The sequence below is a fragment of the Microcebus murinus genome, chromosome 8 (genome assembly GCF_040939455.1).
Source record: "Microcebus murinus isolate Inina chromosome 8, M.murinus_Inina_mat1.0, whole genome shotgun sequence".
NCBI lineage: Eukaryota > Metazoa > Chordata > Mammalia > Primates > Cheirogaleidae > Microcebus > Microcebus murinus.
This window is the reverse complement of record NC_134111.1, coordinates 74492899-74510354: the sequence shown is the minus strand read 5'-3', so window position 1 is coordinate 74510354 and position 17456 is coordinate 74492899. Positions and strand designations below refer to the sequence as shown.

General features: G+C 41.1%; 1 protein-coding gene across 9 annotated transcripts in view; it reads right to left on the bottom strand.

The window, feature by feature from the left end:
- The window catches only part of CFLAR (CASP8 and FADD like apoptosis regulator), a 48490-nt gene that overhangs the window by 28425 nt on the left and 2609 nt on the right, over positions 1-17456 (bottom strand). For 4 of the 9 annotated variants that reach the window (XM_012739029.3, XM_012739030.3, XM_076005795.1 and 1 more), the window contains one exon: positions 580-991. The exons of 4 other annotated variants lie outside the window; for them this stretch is intronic. In XM_012739029.3, the coding sequence (XP_012594483.2) occupies positions 580-941 (362 nt within the window). In that variant the 5' untranslated portion in view covers positions 942-991. Of the gene's footprint in view, positions 1-579; positions 992-10378; positions 12558-17456 lie in introns of those variants that run through there. One more of the 9 variants, XM_012739031.2, reaches the window with a different exon arrangement.

Below are 17456 nucleotides of genomic sequence, written 5' to 3'. Positions count from 1 at the left end.
TTTTGAACCAAAGGAGGCTTAGAGGTGGTTAATAGAATAGATGTTCGGTTTGGACTCCCCCAATCCTCTGAGGGCAGGAGCCACAGGAAGGGAGCCCACCCTGATGAACTTCCTAGGCAGGGGAAGGACGGACGGGGATTCCGAAGAGATGATGGAATTCTACAATAACAGGAAGATTACGTGACCCACTTCACTTGTTATTTCCTTTCTCAGTACAGGAAGTTGTCAGAGACTTAACACCACAGAAAACCAGCTAGCAAGCGCCACTGCAGACATCAGGCTGTCAGAGGCTGGCAAGAATTACTACCTCTTAGCTGTTCCTATCTATCTTCATTTCTCATCATTCTATCCTTCAGGCAAACACACACCATCTGTCCCTTCTGCATTCATATGATCCTAATTCCTTTAAGGAAGCATGTTTTAAGAATTCAAAGGCAGGAAGTGACATCACACGGCCGCTGGGTCAGTGGGAGAGTTATGTGGCTGCTCTGCTCGTCACCCTCCTTTCTATCACCCAGTAAAGTCTAGACCCTTCCCGCCCTCCCTGCAGTCCAGCCCTGGGAAGAGCTGATGAATTACCTATAGTCTGAAATAAGGTGCGGGTGCATGTGCAGGAGCGTCTCCACAGCCGTTCTGTCCATCTTCAAGATCCGCTTGAGCAGGTCAAAGCGCCTCACTCTGTAGAGCAGCTCGGCCAAGCCCTCAGCAGACAGCTTACCTCTCTCACTTAAAATATCCAGAAGCTCCCTGACATTCGGCTGAACCACATCTGTAGCAACGTCCCGGCACAAAAAAAGAAGCATCTCCTTTTCGTCCGTGTCGAGCGCCTCTTCCACCTGATGGATAACCTCAGCAGACACTGCACACAGTGTCATTTCAAGGCAGTGGAGCAGCACAGCTTGGAGCCAGTCAACAAAAGGCCATGAGGCTGTCAATTTCATTTCTGGAGGCTTTCTTCATTTCTCTCAGAATCCTTTCCAATGAAGCAGTGCTGTGGTCAAAAGGTAATTTTTTAAAAAAACTCCTCTTAGGCAAAGTGGGAGAACTTCTTTTCTTGCTGATCTCCCTAACCTAGTAGATTCAGTTCCTATCGTTAAGTCTACAGAAAGGGATCCTCAGTGGGCAAAGCCAAAAACCAAGACTAATTAAAAAACCAAGAAAAACAGAGAAAAACCTACTTTTTAAAGGAAATGAAACCAGAGACAAAATTATCTCCAAAAAACCCTGTATGCCTTTTCACAATTCATCATAATGGAAAGCACGGTAAAGGGAAAATCACAATGGGGGAGGTTAATGACTAAAGTCACGATAAATGACCTTAGTGGGAGGAAGATGGAAAAGCCCAGTGACGAGACATGCTGATTAGATCAGTGAAACTCCACTGTCAGTGACCTCACCCACGTGGGCTGGAACAAAGGGACCCTCTCTGCAATGTACTGTAAATAACGGAGAAAAGGGGTTTCTGTCCCTATGCCACCCCAGTTTTCCAGCTGCTCTCCTGCTTCACAGTCCCTCACTCACACCTGTGAGCAGAAGCCTCTGATGCCATCTCCTCAGTGCCCCAAGCCCTTTGCACAACTTCATCCTGAGTGCTCACAGGACTTGCCACCACATGAACAAAGGCTTTGTCAAGCTTTGACCAGGTCTTCAGACCCTGAGCCCCCCAACTCTCAATACCCTGTTACATGGCAGCAATTGCCAGCAGCATTCCTGACGGTCTCAGTGGAAGAAAGGAAGTGAGACAGAAGAATTGAGGCAATGTCTCACTCATAGGGTGGGGCTTGAGTGGAACTTGAGTAAATGGTGAGGTGTTCAAGCCATGGGTGTGTTCTTAATTTCTTCCATTGGAACTCAACATATTTGCTTTCAAAATTTTAGATGCAAGTGGCAGTCATTGTCTACTCTTAAGTTTTATAGCTATAATTTATGTTAAATCAGTCCGTATGTACTGGGCCAGTACTTTATGTGTCCCTACAAACATTTCAGGTTAAAACCTAATCTTATCAAAAAATAATTGGATAAAAATAATAATAATTGGAAACACAACTCAACTATAAGTTACTAATAGTTGCTTGGTATTAATGTACGAGTATATTTATATATTTTCTAGCTATATTTAGTGAAAGGAGCACTCAATTTATCTTATGTAATTATGTACAGTATCAGCCTACAAAAGATTTGGGGCATTTTACCGTAAAACACACAAATAGAAAAATTTTATATGAGAACAAGGGGAAAAAATTAGGTTAGAAACTTGTAATGGGGTTGGAGGATAGAGAGTACAATGCAAATATATAGGCTAAAAGGGCCCAAACAGATTTTAGTATACTATAAATTTGTCCCTGAGCTTCCTGGCAGTCAAAGCAAAAAGGGATACATGGGAGGTTAAATAGTTCTTATTATCAAAGCAAAGAAAAAATAAAACAGTTTCTTAGAAGCATAGTTTTCCTGGAGTTCCAGAGTTCCCCATGAGTTCTTTAGTGTCTGAAAATAATCAGCTTCCATTTAAAGTAATTAAATACCTTTAGTAAAGTTATATTTATTTTAAATTTCATATTTACAATTTTTTAAGTATTTTATTTTAAAATAGATCATTTATACCTTTCACACTGGCCTTCCCAAAACCAATCTAAATAGGTAATAAGCTCATACCAAAAGTAGATGTTTTCCCTAATGTACACTTACTAATAAGTATTGGTGTGGCCATGCCAATTCTATGCCCATTCATTCATCCAACCTTTGCTTAAATAAGGCTATTTGTGAATAACTGGAGAAATGAAATTTCCTAAAATGATTACCCAATGAAAGTGGAAAAACTGGTATTCAGACTACTTTAATTTTTTTCATCTGAAAGATAAATACTAATTTTGTGTGTCCTGGCAAGCCAAAATATATTCTCTACTCACATGGCAATGGTGCTTTGATCTAACTACCAGTTTCCATGAAAAGAAGGTCAAGTTCTTTTTCTACTCTACTCACTAAAAGTCACAATTTGGTCAATTGTTGTTAATTATAAGTTAAACCATAAAACATTTACACACACTAGAAGGAATAAAATAAACACAAAAATAAAATCATTAAACACAATCATAAGAAATGAGATATTATACAAATTCACCAGACATACTTGAAAAAGAACCAACAGAACCACCAGAAATAAAATGTTTAATTCCCTATTTTTTAAAAACACTCAACTTTTGTAATCATAATTATCCACAATGTGACAATGCCACCAAGAGTTAACAAAATTATATAATCGCTTTAAAAAACATTATCTGCTTGTTTCATTTCCTCCGACCGTTATACCCATAGCTGCCTTCTGCCAGTCACGCACACCCGGCAAGAGCACTGGCATGCTGTCTTCCCTCTGTGCTAATGGGGTATCATTTGGCAGCAAAATCCAAATTACTCAGTGGTAGCATCTGGCACACTGAGAGAAAATATCAAAAGGAAACTACAGATTGCCGTGCAGAGCGAGGGCCACTCAGATGCAGCAAAATATCAGTGTGTGCTTGATGCTGGGGAGGTGCTGGGGCCAGTTAATTGTGGCTAGAGGCAATGGGCACTTGAGAAAGGAGAGTACACAAGGCTAAAGTCCAAATAATCACTCCTTGTTGAGGTTTCTTTTAAGTCCAAGCCAAGAAATTGACATGAAAATGACTATCAGACTAGGGAAGGCCTATAAGGTCTTCATAGACCAACTTAAAACCACCCTATAAGACCCCCTTTCACAACCCAGGGCATATGAGACATCCAAGGAATAACCTGTGCTGGAGGTAAGCTCATGCTTAAAAATTACTATGCACAAAAATAAAAATCACCATGACAGTAGACAAAATGAGTAGATAGAATTCACATCCTAGGAAGCTACATCTGGAAGAGTTTAAAATAAGCATCTTAAAATTACTTCAAAGAGATAAGAGAATTTTCTGCGATATGATAGGCCAGATCAATGCTACTTAATCAGGCTGATTTTGCCTCTTAGGGGACATTTGACAATTTCTGGAGACATTTTTGGCCACCATAACCAGGTGATGTTGCTGGTATCCAGTCGGTAAAGGCCAGGGATGCTGTTAAACGTTCATCACTGCACAACCCTCCCCCCCAAACAATCATCCAGCCTAAAACATCTACAGTGCTGAGACTGAGAAACCTCGTGCCAGATAATTTGAGAAAACTCTGGCTTCAGTGTACACAGAGAAGCCAATAAAACATAAAAAACATTTACTCAAAAACACAGCTCAGATGTAAGAAAGTAAACAAAACTGTAGGGGACCAAAAAGACAAAAAGAGCTAAAAACTACAGTGGCAGTTGTTTAAGATTTACTGTATATAATAGCATCAAAACAGATAACATGGATGAATGATTCCAACAAGATATGTAAGGGTTTCCTTAATGGAAAAACCCCATAAATTATTGAAAAAACATCAATAAAGCCCTAGATAAATGGAGAGCTATACTTCATTAATGGAAAAATTCAATATAATAAAGATGTAAATTCTCGGAAACAATGATCTATGAATTAAAAGCAAGGGACTTACCAGATTTCAATTTATAAACAGTTAAATAGTAATTATGAAAGAAAAAAAAAAACCCATAGCAAATATTCTACTTAATGGTAACATGTTAGAAGCATTCCCTTAAAAATCAGGTTTGATAGCACTCTGGGAGGCTGAGGCGGGCAGATTGCTCGAGGTCAGGAGTTCGAAACCAGCCTGAGCAAGAGTGAGACCCCCGTCTCTACTATAAATGGAAAGAAATTAACTGGCCAACTAATATATATAGAAAAAATTAGCCGGGCATGGTGGCGCATGCCTGTAGTCCCAGCTACTCGGGAGGCTGAGGCAGAAGGATTGCTTGAGCCCAGGAGTTTGAGGTTGCTGTGAGCTAGGCTGATGCCATGGCACTCACTCTAGCCTGGGCAACAATGTGAGACTCTGTCTCAGAAAAAAAAAAAAAAAAAAAAAAAAAGGCCGGGCGTGGTGGCTCACGCCTGTAATCCTAGCACTCTGGGAGGCCGAGGCGGGCGGATTGCTCAAGGTCAGGAGTTCGAAACCAGCCTGAGCAAGAGCGAGACTCCATCTCTACTATAAATAGAAAGAAATTAATTGACCAACTAATATATATATGTATACAAAAAAAAAATTAGCTGGGCATGGTGGCACATGCCTGTAGTCCCAGCTACTTGGGAGGCTGAGGCAGCAGGATTGCTTGAGCCCAGGAGATTGAGGTTGCTGTGAGCTAGGCTGACGCCATGGCACTCACTCTAGCCAGGGCAACAAAGCGAGACTCTGTCTCCAAAAAAAAAAAAAAAAAAAAAAATCAGGTTTGAGACAAGGATACACATGACCATCCCCTCTATTCAACATGTATTGAAGGACAGAGCCAAGCATAGTAAAACAAGAAAAAATTAAAAATAGAGTATAAATGCTGTAACCAAAGAAACAACTATCATTATTCACAGGCAATAAGATTTTGCACCCAGGAAACCCAAGTATATTGACAGATAAAATGTCTGAATTAATAAAAGGTTAAAGTTTTGAGATATATGATCGATAAGTAAGTCAATTACATTTCTATACATTAGCAACAAACAGGAAGAAAATATAAATTAATTTTAAAATAAGTTAATACAATAGCAGCAAAATCTATAAGGGCCATAGAATCATTCTAACAAAAGTATTTAAGCCATTTAAAGAAGAAATTATAAAACCGTATTGAAGACTTCAGTTAAAACAGAGATAACTGAAAAAATGCACCATAATAATAAACAGAAGGTTCCATATCATAAAGATAGCAATTCTCAAGTGAATTACTAAATAAAAAATCCAATAAAATTTGCTATGGACTGGAAAGCTGATCTTAAACTTACATGAAAGAGGAAAAGGGCCATGAATAGCCAATATAAGTTGTGGCTATAATATGAAATAGATTATAGTTTTATAATATGAAATAGATTTAGTCTTTGTCCCTGGTTCCTATCAAAACCCACAGAATTTTCCTGAATGATATAGGAGTGTTTTTTGTTATGCATAAATAAGTCTCTTTTGATTACACCTGAGTTTATGCTAATGAGGTGACTTAGGTGGGGCTAGTCACCAGAAAGAGCAAGTAATTAGAGAATTAAAGGGTTGGAACCTCAGCCTTACCCACCAATCTCTAGGAGAGAGTGGGGAGAGGACTGTGGATTAAGCTTTATAAAAACTCTTGAAGAGGGATGTGATTGATGAACTTCTGGGTTGCTGAGCACATGGGGGTGCTGGGAGGGTAGCTCACCCAGAGAGGGCATGGAAACCCCATGTCCTATCACTGCTCCATAACTTACCCTGCGCATCTCTTCCATCTGTCTGTTCATCTGTGCCCTTTGTAATATCCTTTATAATAAGCCAGTAAGCATATTTCCCTGAGTTCTGTAAGCCACTTTAGCAAATTAATTGAACCCAAGGAGAGGGTAATTACAGCTGATAGGTCAGAAAGGCAGATGACACCTACTACTTGCTATTGGTGTCTAAACTGTAAAGTCTGATTGTGGCAGTCTTGCAGGACTGAGCCCTTAACCTGTGGGATCTAACTCCAACTCCAGGTAGATGGCATCAACATTGAATTGAATCATGGAGTGTCTAAATAAAGAACTGTTTGGTGTGTGGGGTGGGGAAAACCCCACATATCTGGTCACAGAGACTTTGTATGCTATATTGAGAGTATAGCAGGAGAGAAACAGTGAGACAGTGATTTTCCCCAAAGTTTTAAGAAGTTGCCTTACCAGATATCAAGATCTTTATACAAATTTATATTAACATGACACAGGTATGTATAAAAAAACCCCAATACATAGATGAGAGTTCAGAAGTCAATCCATATACAAATGACAGCAGTTGTCCTGTAAATCAATAGGGTAAAGACATTCATGTCCAGAAATAGTGCTGGGACAGCTGGTTATCCATATATACATATATAGGGGCAAATTAGGATCCTTTCCTCACACCATATACAAGTCAATTCCACATGTTTTAAAGTCATAGATATAAAATTTTTGAAAAATCTATGAGAATATTATACCTTCAGTTACAAAAACATTTAAGACATACAAACCATTCATTGTGAGATGAAAGGAATGTGACTAGATAAGAATACAGAGGGAAATTGACTGAATTTGTAATATTTTACTTCATAAGCTGGGTGAGTTACACAGACACTAAAATAAATATACTTCGCAGCACATTCTCTGATCATAGCACAATAAAATTAGAAAGCAAAAATAGCCAAAAGGAAACCTTATAGGTTTAGAAACTGAAAAATTAGTTTCAGTCTCTTCTGTACTCAGCCTTTACCAATCGGTTAATGAGTACTAAATAAAAGCAACACAAATGACAAAGAAAAGAAAAAACAGTGCATGCCATAGTGAACCATCTCACAGCATTTAAAATGCTTTTAGAGTTTTCTCAGTGTATGTCTAGACAAACCTTAGAACAAGAAGCCTAAAGACTTCCCAAAGTTATCCTTAAAAAGCACAGGTCACATTTTATTTAACATGGTTCAAAAGATAGAGGGGAGCAGGAGTGGCCATAGAATGAGTTCTTCAGCGCCCAGTAAAAAACCCACACCCATCGGTTATCAATGGCACCTGCCTGAGCTGCCTGACTCAGTACCCCTTGCACCTCTTCTGAAGAGTCACTTGCCTTCACCTTACTCAGGTGAGATGCAAAGGGGCTATCCATGCCCAGTTCTTTCTCTTCCCTGCTTTCAAGTACCCATTCCTCCTGACAGATCAATATTCCATTAGTTTCATTTCACCTCTCACTGTTTTAAGCCTATTGCCTTCCCTAGCCAGATAAAATTAGCATCTGCATGTGTGTTTCTAGAATTTTAAAGGAAATCCCCTTTTCTTAAGTCCCGTCACTAATTTAGTGACTATGTCTCCCCCTCTCTTCCACACCCACACAAAATCCCCCTCCCCTTGGTACAAACTGTCCCTGATCTTCACAAACAGAGCAACTAAAGCCTAAGACCAGATTCAGTTTCATTTCTTTGGTGGAAGTTATGAGAGCATTGCCAGTGATATTTAAAATGCCAAACAAAGCTTATGTAAGTCACTAGTGTTAATTTCTACAGTACTGGTTAACAGAAGGAGCATCAGATTCCGGAAAAAGAGACACTCCAGGCATTTTCAGTAGAAATACATTCAATACTGGGACTTACAAAACTGCTGGAAGGAGTAGACGAAAGGGCTTTAGGCTGGGTTTCTAATGAAAATCCCTGGGGTTCCCAGGATGACTGTGCCTTAGTCAGGCCAGTGAGGAATCAGGAGACAGCCATGGGAGGAATAGGGGGGTGGGGGGCCGACTGAGCTCAAAGACCCCCTGCCATAGCAGAGACCCAGCAATGGGGGGGACACCCTTACCACACCTGCTTCCAAACGGCCCCATCACCACCACCAAGCTAGCCAGCAGAGAAAGGAAGAAAAGCAGCAAAGTCTTGGCCTCCACCTACTTCTCCTTGCAAATCTTGCCTGAGTGCGTCTCGCTGACAGAACTGAATTCACATCCTAGCTGTAAAAGAGGTTAGGAAATGCTGTTTGTAGCTTTCCACCCGGTAGCAGAGGTGAAATGGGTCCGGAGCAGCAACTGACCCTGGCCACCACAGGAGGATATTCCATGAGGACATTTATTTCTTTTTTGTGGTTAAATCCTCTGTACAGACCTAGTTCCTGACTCAATAGCACTCAATATTTGTTGAGTAAACAAATGGAGTTACACGAGATGCTACCGGATAATGACCTCACTCCTTTTCTCTCCAGACCGGACCTGGAGCACACGCTACCACCTCTGTCTGAAGAATACCCTCAATTCTCTCACCTTTTTGCCTCCTGACTACCAGCCCTGCAATACTTCAGGTGACCAACTGGTCCTTGTTTGCCCAGGACTTTCCAGTTTTAGCACTGAAAGTCCTGAGTCCCAGGAAACCCCTAGCACCCCAGCCTCAGATAGTGAGCCTCCTCCACTCCTCCACCTAGAGTAGGAAGCAGCTCTGAAGGGAGGGAGAAAAGATCACACAACCCTCAAACTGACACCGCCACCACCACCACACTGTGGCTCCCACCCTCAGCTGGGCTTCTGCTGCTGGTAGTTTCATTTACAGAACCGTGGTCAGTTCCTTATCTATCACACACCCCCACCCCGTCAGGGACAGCTCCAACCTTCATTGTTTTCTTCCACCCTAACACTGCCCACTGGTGCCGTCTATCAGGGTGAGCTTCCGCCACCTTCCACCTGTCCACTGCCCCCGCCAGCACCCCCTGCCCCTCAGCCTGCCCAGGGCCAACCATCCATGTCCCCCCTCCTGCCTCCACAGAGCCCCTGTGCTTTCGTCACCCTCTCTCCACCTCTAGGGACTGCTCCTCTCAGCTCGTAAACATGCTCAAGTCTCTTCCACCTCAAAGGATAAATAAAACCAAAAACCCCTTAAGCCTGAGGTCCCTTGGACCCACCATTCTTTCACATGAAGCTGGGACTTTGTGAAGGCACAGTCTTCATTTAGTGCTTCAATTTCTTCAACTCCAATCCACTTCTCAACATGCCTGCGCTCGGATCCCCCCAACCCACCATCCGTTACACTGTGACCCTCAGTGCTGAGCCACCGTGGATCTGAGGCAAAGGAAAAATCAGTAATAGTGACACTGTCTTTATGTAAAATGTTGATGTTCTGCTCATCATAGATTTTTGGCATTTATGTCAATTCTTGAAAATACTGCATTAAGATATTATTTATCTTGATTACTGAGTTTTTGAGCATCCCCTTAAATGTCATGCCAGAAGTGAGTACCTCCCTCACCTCACCCTAGTATCCCAGCCCTGATGACACTACTTTTGCTGAGACCTTGGTGATTTCCTAGCTGCCACATCCAAGGGTACTTAGAAGTCCTCTTTCCTCTGAGCACTCTGCCCCATCTGATGCTGTTAATTAATCCCTCCTTGAAACTCTTCTGCCTTGACTGACCTTATACCACTGTGTTCTACCCAGTCCCTCTCTAACTTTCTCCCTTCCCTCAGCACTCTCTTTGTGCACCTGCCCCTTCCATACTGGTGTTCCTTAGCACCCGTCCCTCACCCAGACTCATCCCTTTGCCTCCGACCTCACCTTCTCCAAATCTATGTCCTATCAGAATGAACTTTCTGAAGTTCATGTTTGAACCAAGTCACTTTCCTAATTCAAACTGTTCAGTGGTTCCCCATCTCCCATTGCAGGTTCCAATATTCTTTGCATTCAAGGGTCCCTCTTGGTCCAGTGCCTGCCCTTATCTCCCATTAATACACCAAACCAAACCTCAACAAGGAGTTCTTTCCCATGCCTTTGCCTGGATCACACTCTTCTACTTACCTGCTCAGCAAAACCCTTCACAGCTTTCAGAACCAGTTGAAGCATCTCCCACTGTACAAAGCATTCCTGGGAAGAGCCCACACTGATCGGGTCAGTAACTCCTTCCTACCACTGATACTATTAATACACACAAACCTCTATTGAAGCACTTAACAAACCTCTTTAGTAGCCAGCACTTGCTGTAAGAGGTAACAGTAAAATATGGTTAATGTTAGCCTTCTCTACCTTTCTCACAGAACAGCAACACTGCCTCCAAACTATCTGGTATACAAAGCACACATTTTCTGTAATCAGTAACATAGCAACCAGCATGACTGATTAAGCTATCCAAAGACATACTTAACATTCCATTCTTTGTACTGCTTTCTGAGCTGAAGCAAGGTCATGGTGTGGCATGAAAGCAAGGTCATGTATTGTAAGCCAGTGTGAAAACAAATGTAATTTCTCAGCAACCCCATGAAACTGGACAGCCTGTCTTGCCAGCTGCAGAAAGCAGCATGCAAACTCGGAACTTGCAGGTGTCTGGGAAGACCAAGTGGAGATATGAACACAAAGTACTTGAAAGTGTCACCCAGAAGTTTCTAAAAAGATAAAGAAGAGGTTGCACAATTCTGGGTAAAATAGAACATGGCCGTGTCACAGAAGTCCTGTGCATTTGCTCTGAACAGAACATAACCCACTTTCCTCCTCCACTGGTGTGCAGAACCTGTGGATGTTGGCTGTGTGTAGCAATTCAAGCAGATAATATAATGAACCTACTTTTCCTCCTCCATCTGTAGGCATTTTAAACCTAAGATAGTTCACAAAATGCCATTTTACGCCCCCTTCAAAATATTTAAAATGAGGATGTATAATAATAAATCATCATGTGGCTTCTGATTTCTGTAATGCTGCAGATACATACTCAAATTTAGTCTAGAAGACCATGAACTGAGGCTAACATCTCAATATATCCCAATTTGGGATGTTACTCACCATTATTATATACCAGTGGCTAAAAACATGCCTTAAAAAATTACTTGCCTTCACAAGCAATGAATTTCAATCATAGCAAACAAACAATATCACCTGCAAACAATAGATGATCCCAAATTATAAAATGACATAAAATTAGAAGGCATATTTATAACGTTTTTTAATGAGGCCACTATGGTTTGAATGTGTGCCATCCCAAATTCAGGTGCTGCCAATGTGATAGGATTAAGAAGCAGGGTGAGGTGAGTATGCCATGAGGGCTCCTCCCTCATGAATGGGAGTAGGTGCCCTTGTAAAGGAACTTCTTTGTTTTTTATTTCTTATGAAAGAGATACCTTCCCAGCCTCCAGAACTGTGAGAAATAAATAAATTGCTGTTCTTTATAAATTACCCAGTCTGTGGTATTTTGATGTAGCAACACAAAATGGACAAAAACAAAACAGACTTTTCATGATTCTCAGGGAAGCTCCCACAAACCCCAACCTAACAGTGTCTCCAGTGATCTCCCTGGTTCATAACAGTTGCATATAGGCTCAAGAAAATGAGAGAATGAGTCACAGAATTAGAAAGGATCTAGATCAAAAGATCATAAATCATCAAACTGGATATAGAAACATGGGCAGAGTCACCAGGAGCAATAGAGCTAAATCCAGCTGGTATAGTGCCCTGCTCAAGTTAAATGTCACTGAGGCAAACTTCTCGTACATAGCCCAAGCACTAAGAGTGTTACCCTGCTTTGGTCCAACCCATAATCTAACTCCAGACAAATAAATATCTCACTGTTCTCTAGACAGTATTTTTCTGTTCCAGCATCTTTACTCAAGCATTTCCCTCCATTGGAGAGCCCCTTCCTTCCTCTTAGTCGCTACCAGTTGAAAATCTATCCCATCTTTAAGGTATCTCCTCCATAAGCCTGTCGTGATCCCCAAATCAAGCCATCCCCTCCTATTTTGTAGCATTGTTTGTACTCCCTTCCAGCATTTATCTTAATCTATCCTCCGAGAGACTCGGTGAGTACTGTGATACATAGAGGTCCGTAAGGAGAGACAGGCTCTTACTCATCTTCATTAGGCTGTGGCAGACCCTAGTCAGACCTGCCAAGCTCGGCCCCCTTGGGTCTTGAACAGACTGGTCATCATTGCACAGTTGCAGCAGATATGTACATGTATAATATCCACTCATCCTTTTGTAACTTACAATGAAGCAAGATGGAGCTGGTAAGATATCATACTTGGAACCTGGCTGTTAGATACAGGAGACAGAGCTTGTGAAAGGAAGCTTTTGTAAGTACATGAGAGAGCGATGCTATTGCTTTAGGGTGACTTACAATGTGATTGTAAGAGGCTGGGCAAGTCCCCATGCAAAACCTCCTGGAAGCTGACAGGGCTTCACTTTGAACAGGAGGAATATAGTGTCACCAACCAAGCTCACCAAATATCTCCTGGCCCTAGCAAAAAGTACCACCCCCAGCACCTTTTGCTAAAAACGTATTCTTTGCACTTATCACAATAAACCATAATTTCCAAATCTCTTAAGATTTATGTGTCATCAAGCAGAACTTTGGAGGTAAGAAAAGAAAATTAAATAGAAAAAAAAAGTTTTATGTGTCAGAATTTTCATTTTTTCCAAACCCAGTCCTCTGTGTAGTATAGTTCTCCTAGGATGGACTCAACATGCCTAAAAGTTAAAGTATTTTTTTCCTAAATAGGACAGCCCTCTAACATCCTCAAAATTACTAATATCTTATATGAGACAGTACAAGTTTAATATATAACTAATCTTCTGTAAGTTGTTGCTGTATTCATTCACTTTCCTGAGGAAAAAAACCATAGGACAATGTGAGGCATTTAGTACATTCATTAATTTATTACCAGGCTTCAATTTCCTTGGCAGAAAAATCAGCAACAGGTCAAGCTGCCTGAGTTTAAGCAAGATTTCAAATTTTACTGCTTCAGCAAAGTGTGAGTTCAGAGACCAGATCTCAATTCCAAGTTGTATGAATAAGGGCTGTGGCTCAGCCTCACTTCTTTTCAGGTTGTCTAAATGTCACCTTAATGGTATCCGATGTCACCTTTAGAGGAACTGGACGTATATCCTCATGCAAGAGCACATGCATTCCTACTTCTCAAGGTTTTCATCAAAGGAATAAGAAGTGGTTAAAGAAACAATCATGTCTGTCCAAGAGAATAGCATAGTATCAATTATGCCACAATAAAATAAAATATTTTAACATTCTCTGAAGCTTATCTACAGAAGATTAGCTTGAATTAAAAATTCAACCCAGTGGGTATATTTGCTCAGTTTATATAATGGGTTCTCCATTGTAACTAAAGGGCCAAGGAGACAGCTCTGTTCAAAACCAGAAATTGCTCTTAAAATTCTTTTTATACAGCATTGTTTTTTCTAATTATAAAAAGCACTGACTGCTTGCAATAGGAAGACCTGGAAAACAGAGAAAAGTAGAGAAGAAAATGAAAATTCCATGATTGCTTCTGTCTTATCACCATCCCTGGTACCTGTTTACCTATTGCCTCATTTCTCATCCCTTGCCCGGTTCCTCTTTCTAGGTACCTTGCCATTCTTGCTGACTACCTAGGTTAAAAGGACAGATTCATTCTACATTTAGGCTGAATGTTAGCCAGAAAGCCAAGGCTGACAGTAACTGATGTAGATTCTCTAGGGGTACAGCTTTGTGTTCTATATAACTTCCCTGTCCCACCACACATTTTATTAATAGCTCCACCAGTGTACTTAGAGCACAGCCTTATAATTATTTGCCACATTAAAATAACCCAGCCATGGGTTAGAGTAGAATGCAAGTCAAGTATAAAATATGAATGCTGGGGTTTCAATAATATACCATGGCCAAGGTTTTGAGCATAACTTTTGCTGCTGCTTCTATCTTTCCAACTAGAAAGGGAGCTTCAGAAAGAAGAGGGAGATCTGTTTGCTCTCATTCCATAGCACCAGCAGGTGCTCAGTAAATGCTAAAGGAATTAATGAATTTTTTTCATTCAACTCTGAATCAAGTTTCAGTCATTGTTGCAGGGAATTTGTTCACTTACTAAGTAGTAGTCAAGCAAGAAATTTGTCAAGTGCCTACTCTGTAAAACAAAGCTGCAAGTAAAGTAAGAAACAAAAACAAAAAGCCAGATATATAAGCCAAAGGAAGTTCAAGGAAAAAAAATCAAGAATTTCACAAGTAGACAAGGAAGCTTTGGGTTCCTACTTGTAAAGTCAGATGACTACAGGAAGTCATTACACTGAGAAACATTTTAAACCTTGCAGTAAGTAGCTACAAGAGGATTTTTTCAAGACATTGAAAAACTGAGGTATACAGGTATACATATAGATGATATAGATTCATTTATACAATTGAAGAGTTCACTGCAAAAAATACAGATCATCTTGAAAATGCAGAGAAAGTGATATCAAACGTGTAGAGCTTAGTTCTATTACAATAAGTACTCAATTATCAAAGAATGACAACCCAGTATAGAGAATAAGAGAAAAATTATGTAGCAGTTATGTTTAATCTAGCCAAAAACTTAAATGGCCAAATAAAGACAAAGTGGCTAGAAGTGAAGACCATGAAAGGACTGCAAATACAAAGCTGCAAGAAGTGGCATCGTCTACAGTCCCAGGAACTCAGGAAGCTGAGGTGGGAGGATTGCTAAAGTCCAAGAATGTGAGACAAGCCTGGGAAACACACAGAGACCTTGTTTACCTGTCTCAAAAAACCCCAAAACAAAAAGGAAAGTAAATACAGAACAAGTACAAAATGTGGAAAAGGAAGATTCAAGAATATATATGTGTCTCTATAGATTTTTTTTCATATGTGCAGGAGATCAAAAAGAAATTATTTCTCTAAAGCAAGAATTGAAGACAGAGAAAAAACATTGAGGGCATCTGAATAAGCAGATGAATGAAACATAAATTGCACATATACACATTCTAAAAAAAAAGGGGTCATTAGTGTTCCTTTCACTAGAAAGCAGAGCTATTAATAGAACAAATATCAGTTCTTTAATATACTTTGGAGAAACAGCATCATACAAAATAATGAGGAAAAAAGCAAAATATAGGCCGACCGCGGTGGCTCACACCTATAATCCTAGCACTTTGGGAGGCCGAGGCGGGCGGATCACTCGAGGTCAGGAGTTCGAAACCAGCCTGAGCGAGACCCCGTCTCTACTAAAAATAAAAAGAAATTAATTGACCAACTAAAAACATATATACAAAAAATTAGCCAGGCATGGTGGCACACGCCTGTAGTCCCAGCTACTCTAGAGGCTGAAGCAGTAGGACTACTTGAGCCCCAGGAGTTTGAGGTTGCTGTGAGCTAGGCTGACACCACGGCACTCACTCTAGCCTGGGCAACAAAGTGAGACTCTATCTCAAAAAAAAAAAAATAGAAGCAAAATATATATATATATTTTTTTTTTTTTTTTGAGACAGAGTCTTGCTTTGTTGCCTAGGCTAGAGTGAGTGCCGTGACGTCAGCCTAGCTCACAGCAACCTCAAACTCCTGGGCTAAAGCGATCCTTCTGTCTCAGCCTCCCAAGTAGCTGGGACTACAGGCATGTGCCACAATGCCCGGCTAATTTTTTCTATATATATTAGTTGGCCAATTAGTTTCTTTCTATTTATAGTAGAGACGGGGTCTCGCTCTTGCTCAGGCTGGTTTCGAACTCCCGACCTCGAGCAATCCGCCCGCCTCGGCCTCCCAGAGAGCTAGGATTACAGGCGTGAGCCACCGCGCCCGGCCCAAAATATATATTTTTTAAAAACACTAAGACATGCTAATGGTGACTAGGGGCAGAGAGAGAGCAGAGATAGGCTATGTCTGGTCCAACTGATGGGACTGCAGGAGACCTGCAGGTTTAAGATATAGACCCAAACCTCTTTGGAACAGAAGGTTTTAAGAAACTTCAACAACACAGACAATTAAGTGTTGCCAGGAAGTATTTCCCATCAGTTACCAGGAAGTGAAAGACAAACAGCATGACCACAGGCCAAGATGATAAAATTAAAAGGTTATGATAGGATGGGCTCTGTGGCTAATGCCTGTAATGCTAGCATTCTGGGAGGCCAAGGTGGGAGGATCCCTTCAGGTCAGGAGTTGAAGAACTGCCTCAGCAAATGCAAGACCTCATCTCTACTGGAAAAAAAAACAAAGAAAAGAAAAAATTAGCTTGGCATGGTAGCATGCACCTGTAGTCCCAGCTACTTGGGTGGCTAAGGCAGGAGGACCACTTGAGCCCAAGAGTTTGAGGTTGCTGTGAGCTAGGCTGATGCCACAGCACTCTAGCCCAAGAGAACCCAGGAGAGAAAGAGAAAATAAAAAAGAGAGAGGAAAAAATTAAAATAGGCCAGGTGTGGTGGCTCATACCTGTAATTCTAACATTCTGGGAGGCTGAGGTTGGAGGATCGTTTGAGCTCAGGAGTTCAAGACCAGCCTGAGCAAGAGCAAGACCCTGTCTCTACTAAAAAAAAAAAAAAAAAATAGAAAGAAATTAGCTGGACAACTAAAAATATATATATATATATATAAAATTAGCCCAGGCTGGATGCAGTGGCTCATGCCTGTAATCCTAGTACTTTGGGAGGCTGTGGCAGGAGGATCACTGGAGCCCAGGAGTTTGAGGCTGCCGTGAGCTATGATAATGTCACTGCACCCTAGCCAGGGCAACAGAATAAGACCCTGTGGAAAAGAAAAGAAGAAAAGAGAAAGAAAGGAAAGGAAGGGGAAAGGAAGGGAGGGAGGGAGGAATAGACTGCATGTGGTTACATGCTGCCTTCTGTTAGGTGTAATTACTGCCCCACCTTGGCCCAAAAGGCTTCCTCCTGTGTCAACAGGTTGGGTGGACCTTGTCTAGACTGCCTTAACTCCAAGTTACTTGTGCATGTAACTTTGCCCAGTCTCCCCCAACCATACTGGGTAGTATGGAAACAGGAACCAAGTTTAGATCCATTTCTATGTCCTCAGGAACCAGAACTCAACCTGGCCCAAGGAAGCACAACGAATATAGGAAAGATTATACTGAATTAAAGGCAAGGAGGCATTTGAGTCCACAAACAAGAGTTTAATTAGCCCTTGGGG